Source organism: Rhinopithecus bieti, unplaced genomic scaffold (assembly GCF_001698545.2).
Source record: "Rhinopithecus bieti isolate Rb0 unplaced genomic scaffold, ASM169854v2 scaffold_5882, whole genome shotgun sequence".
In the NCBI taxonomy this organism is placed as follows: Eukaryota; Metazoa; Chordata; class Mammalia; order Primates; family Cercopithecidae; genus Rhinopithecus; species Rhinopithecus bieti.
Genome location: NW_016805188.1, coordinates 2,002,424 through 2,008,423, shown reverse-complemented (window position 1 = coordinate 2,008,423; position 6,000 = coordinate 2,002,424). Strand labels below are relative to the sequence as shown.

General features: G+C 38.7%; 1 protein-coding gene across 1 annotated transcript in view; it reads right to left on the bottom strand.

The window, feature by feature from the left end:
- The window catches only part of DNAH11 (dynein axonemal heavy chain 11), a 396,815-nt gene that overhangs the window by 32,910 nt on the left and 357,905 nt on the right, over nt 1–6,000 (bottom strand). Inside the window, exons 70-72 of the mRNA XM_017871552.1 lie at nt 3,368–3,490; nt 1,361–1,554; nt 18–166 (exon numbers count right to left, since the gene is read on the bottom strand). Coding sequence (XP_017727041.1) covers nt 18–166; nt 1,361–1,554; nt 3,368–3,490 — 466 coding nt within the window. The remainder of the gene's footprint in view (nt 1–17; nt 167–1,360; nt 1,555–3,367; nt 3,491–6,000) is intronic.

Sequence of the window (6,000 nt, the reverse complement as noted above, 5' to 3'; positions counted from 1 at the left end):
GCCTCCCTGCCACTCACCAAGAATCTCCAGGTCTTTAAGGGCATCTACCCCTGGAGACAGGATGAAGAATATGGGGGTGGCCGGGCTGCTTTCTTCGAATGCTTTAACTAAGTCCAATCTGGTCCTCTCTACATACTTTGCACCCAGTTTTTCCTCTACAAAATTTCTATAAAAAACAAGAATACAAAAAAACATGATCAGTGGTTTTGACCTTGAAGAGAGTCACCATTTGGATAAGCTTAAACCACACAGGCACAGGACAGAAGTAACCATGTTTATTATGTGGGATGTCTTGTTAGAATGACAATATGAATCCAACTAGATGTATGGGGTAAGTGTGTCAATGAAATCCCTCTCTTCCTTAGAAGCTCTGAAAATCAGAAGCCTACAATTCCATTTTGGGGGGCTACTGAGACCCCCCTCCAAGTGTCATCAGCTGTCTGCTATGGCTTTGTATCCCCCAAATCCCCTGCCAGATTCCCCCATTACTTATTAACAGTTCATTAGATTTGCCACAGTGCAATTTTCCAGCCTGCTGGGCTTCTCATGAATATACAAATGATTTTTGGGGTGTTTCTAACACAGGGAGGCTCAATTAAGCAAGTATTTTCCAGCAGCATCAGATTTAGCAGAAAGTAAGTACTACTAAGCAGAATTAACTTGTAAAGTAGAGTTCAGCAGAGGCTTCTGCAAAGGGAAAATTGGCTGAACTAGACAAAGCAAAGGAAAAAACCTGAGGCACATGAATATTACTGAAGAAACACAATAGGGAAGGAAGTTGAGAACTCTTTCGTTGGTGAATTCAAATTAGAATAAGATTTGTATGAATTAAGCAGCACATTACCATTTAGAAGCCAAGAGGGCAAAGAAAAAGGACACTTAAACCAAGATGTAGACAAGGGTTTCTGCTTTGAAATTGCATTGGTTGTAAAGTCAGAGGGACTATGAATGATTCCATGAAAGGAATTCATTTTGGTTTGACATGCAAAATCTTCAGAGCCAAAATGCCATCACTGAATGAAAACGATGGAAATTACACTTGGATAATGCATGAATGCATGTTCCTGGCCTCTGAACTCTGCTGACACCCATTTCTCTTCCAGGAGTATTTTCATCAGTACCCTGTCTCCCCTCTACTGATTTCAGAATTAAGTTTTTCAGGAAGAATGTGCTGAGTCTGCCTAGCACATGGTTTAGTGTTTAGCAAATTTTAACAGTAGCAATGATTATAATATCAAAATCTCAGCAGAATCACTCCCCAACAATATGGATGGTAAACACTTCCACCAGATTCTCCAAACTCCTCAGACTACATTTCCTCTATGTTTACTTGCGTTTCCAAAAATGCTGACCACCCCACCTGAGAGCATATGTCATTCTGTCAGGACGCATTGCTCTCAGAATAATCAGCTTCTGTATTAAACTTTTCTTCTTCCATTCTTGAGGTAATTTTTCTTTTTCTGGACACTCGGATTCTACCCACTTCCTCCACTGCTTGGCAGATCCTTCCACATCTCGGTCTATGCCTCGAAATTCTTCCAAGAGGGCAATTGCCTGTAATATGATAGGGAAACAAGTAGGAATGGTGTGAACGATACTTTATAGTTTGAGATGAAGACTTGTGAATGTATCTAATCTTATGTAAAAAAACCGTGCTGGATAGTGTTCACTTTCCTCTCCAGATTTCCTAATTTTGCTTTTGTTTTTGTTTTTTGCTCTGCTGAGAGGGTGAGCGCAAAGGACACTTGAGCTAAGTTCCCTGGTTCCCTGACCTAGCTGGGTTTGGCCAACAAAAAGCAATGACAGGAGCCTGGAAGACTGGAGAAGAGAGGGGTGGGGGTACTTCTGTCAGAGGCGTTTGAACCAGAGCAACTCCATCTTGAATAGGAGTTGGGTAAATTGAGGCTGGGACCTGCTGGGCTGCATTCCTAGGAGGTTAAGGCATTCTAAGTCACAGGATGAGACAGGAAGTTGGCACAAGATACAGGTCATAAAGATAAAACAGCTTCAGTAAGGAAGCTGGCTAAAACCCAACAAAACCAAGATGGTGATGAGGGTGACCCCGGTCGTCGTCACTGCTACACTGCACCAGTGCCATGACAGTTTACAAATGCCATGGTAACGTTAGGAAGTTACCCTATATAGTCTAAAAAGGGGAGGTATGAATAATCCACCCTTTGTTTAGCATCACGAAATAACCATAAAAATGGGCAACCAGCAGTCTTCAGGGCTACTCTGCCTATGGAGTAGCCATTCTTCATTCCTTTATTAATAGACTTGCTTTCACTTTACAGACTTACCCTGAATTCTTTCTTGCACGAGATCCAAGAACCTCTCTTGGGGTCTGGATCAGGACTCCTTTCTGGGAACATTTCCACCCCAGCTCTTTCTCACAGGAATGTGGTTTGGCAGGGAATATGTTTCTCCGCCACAGGCCATAGATCCCCTACGGTTGGCTCTCTCCCATAACTTCATTCCTCAGTAGTTCCAGTAACTGTCCTTTTCCTCCTTTTTCCTGCCCCATCCCCTGGTTGATTTCCTAATCCTTCTTGCCCATACTATGAAAATAGACTCTTGGTTAAACTTTCTTCATCACCCTTTTGAATGTGCCATCTGTTTCCTGTTGACACCAAGTGATACACATTTGAACTTGAATTTTGAATTCTAAAGTTACAATCTAATTACAAATACTAACTTAAAAAACTGAACATATATAAAATAAGAACATATATAAAATAAAAAAAAATAAAAAAAAAAATAACAGTTATTTTCAATGCATAGAAATGTTTCCTTCTTAGAAAAAAGAGTAGGGCAAAGCTTAGCATATGTTGAACATCATTAAGATACTCCAGATCCTGGGAGAATTCACTCCTAACAATAGGGCCTTTGACAGAAAAATGCAATGAGCATTGATAATTGAGGTTTAAGGCAACTGTCACTTTTTTCTCTACAATATTCTGTTTTGCTTAAACATTTTACAATGAGAATAAACGAACCTATTGTGGTGTAATTTAAAGAACTATTTAGAAAAATGGAGAGACAATTTAAAAAGAAAACAAAGTAGATTTAAGGAAATTTTAAAAAATATTCATTTGTATCACTTGGCTTTTATCAAAGATCCTGACAAATTGTACATGTTTATTAACTTTTCCACGCATACATAAGTTAATGGCTCCTTTACATCTAAATGAGAAATTAACCAATTTAATAATACAAAGATTAATAACATTACATTATATAGGACATTTCTAAACTGAAATGGTGCTTAATACATCACCTGTATTCTTTAATGTTTACATTTCAACACTGGAGAGAGCTAGTATTTTAAATAAGACCCGGAAATTAAGAAACTGTATTCCTAACATACCTTGATAGCACTCCATGACTGAGAAGTTAGGAAGTCAACGGGACTCAGATGAGTGTGTTCAACAGTGAATCGAAGCAGGAAATCCAGTTCAAGGGGGTCTATCTCTTTCTTTCTCAACAAAATCTTGAGAGTAGACAAAATTGAAAAGGGTTATTTGGTTTACATCAAAATCATGACACAGGAAGTAGTCACACATTTAACAGACATGACTGAGTAGGTAGAACCACACCTGCTGGGAAGTCCAGTTGATATCTGTTCTATTGTTGAAATAGTGAATCTCAGATTATGTCAATGATCTCAAAACCATGATCAGAAATCTAACAGAAAATAATTATGAAGGCTGATTTACTCCAATTCTAACACCTATCTCTATTAGCAACATATTTAAAATATGCATTCATAAGTGTTTTATTATTAGATCAAACTTGTCTTAACACATTCAAAATGAGAAAACCTCTAATGACAATGGATTAAATTACTAAACAGAAGGTAGAACCAGTATTATTAGTTAATTCTGGTATAGTAGTTATTCAATAAACTACGAGGTACATGAAGTTTAATATGTAAGATTATATTGAGAATGAGAAAACCTTTTACAGGTATAACTAAACACATTGTGAAGTGGAATAAACTTTAGCTATTCTGCTCACAGAACTGATAAAAAAATCCATAGTATATTTTGGAGAGTACAAATGAAGTATTCCTAATTTTCATATAAAAACCATAACACCCCACAAAGCTAAACAGGTAACATTTTTGAGCTTTATCTTAAAATTCCAGATATTTTCAAAAGGTGTTATGAGTGATAACATGCATTAAAATATTTTATTAGCTATTTTTTCTTGAGTTTATTTCAACAAACAAGTAATTGTCCATATAGATATGAAACTTTGATTTATATAGATTGTCAGGACTTGAGGTTATGATACAGCTACGGCTTCCAAAGGGAAGTTTTAAATAGATGTTCATGTCATGTACTATCATCCCTGGCCTTTTCCTATTAATGAGCAGTACATACAAAACAAGTATTTCACGGCTGTAATCCCAGCACTTTGGGAGGCAGAGGCGGGTGGATCATGAGGTCAAGAGATCGAGACCATCCTGGCCAACATGGTGAAACCCCATCTCTACTACAAATACAAAAATTAGCTGGGTGTGGTGGTGCGTGCCTGTAGTCCCAGCTACTTGGGAGGCTGAGGAAGGAGAATTGCTTGAACCTGGGAGGCGGAGGTTGCGTAAGCTGAGATCACGCCACTGCATTCCAGCCTGGCAATGGAGCGAGACTCTGTCTCAAAACAAACAAACAAAAAAACAAGTATTTCATTGTGTAATGCCTTGCTCCTGTTTATTAGATACACAGTTCATCATTAGCTGCAGGCGTGTATAAAGTGCCTTCTTTGGCACACACAGAATAGGTAAGACATAGACATTTCCTTAACATTTGGATAGAAAAAGACATAAAGCAAACTAGCTGATAAAAGGACAACCTGCTTATTTTATCTAGGAATGTGGTCTGCAAGGGTTTCTTTTTTCTTGTCATGAACACTTTTTTTTTTTTTTTTTTTTTTTTTAAGATGGAGTCTCCCTCCTGTCGCCAGGCTGGAGTGCAGCGGCTTGATCTCAGCCTCACTGAAGCTCTGCCCCAGCGTTACCACCATTCCTCCGCCTCAGGCCTCCCAAGAGCTGGGACTACAGTGCCCGCCACGCCCGGCATCAATTTTTTGTATTGTTAGTAGAGCGCGGGGTTTCGCCATGTTAGCCAGGATGTCTCAATCTCCTGACCTTGTGATCCACCGGCCTCAGCCTCCCAAGTGCTGGGATTACAGGCGTGAGCCACTGCGCCTGGCCCAAACACTTTTATTAAACAAAGTCTTTCATAGCAAATTCAATTGTGAAAAGGAAAAAAAAAAAAAAGAAGCAGGTTTCACTGAAGGTGTGGCAGAAACCTGGAGCCTCTTTTACCTATTCACTGCTGTCTTTTCTTAATTTAACTGACAGAATAATAATGGTATATATATTTAAGTGGTACAGTGTGATGCTGTTGATACATGTTATATTGTAGAATGGTTAACATTAAGCTAAACTTCATATATCCATCAGTCACATACTTATCATTTTTGTGATGAGACTTAAATCTCCTTTGCAATTTAAAAATATACATTATTAACTACACCACAATGAAAAAAGGAAAATTCAGTCATTTTGTGACACATGGATGAACCCAGTTGCTGTTTTGTAAGGAGACTCTGAACAACTCTCAGCTCACTCAGATCTGGACACTAACCCTCATCTCAAAGAACCTTCCTGGTTAGGGCCTGGACGTTCTTTACGGACCCGAGGAGGTGAGAACACTGGTCTCATGGAATGTTTTCAGGTGACCTGTGGTAGGAGTGCAATGTTTGTATACCACCCCCAAGCCCCCCTCCCCAAACCCAAGCACTGGGACTAGGAGAAGGCGTCACATGCCTAAGTTCCCTGTGGGAAGGCAATTTCCTCATGCCACCAGGGCTTCTGAAAAAGGTGTCTATTATATTTTGCTTCACACGGAAATAAAATTAATATTCTATAATATTATATTAAAACATATATTATATACTATTTACATAAAATACATATAAATATTAATATATTTT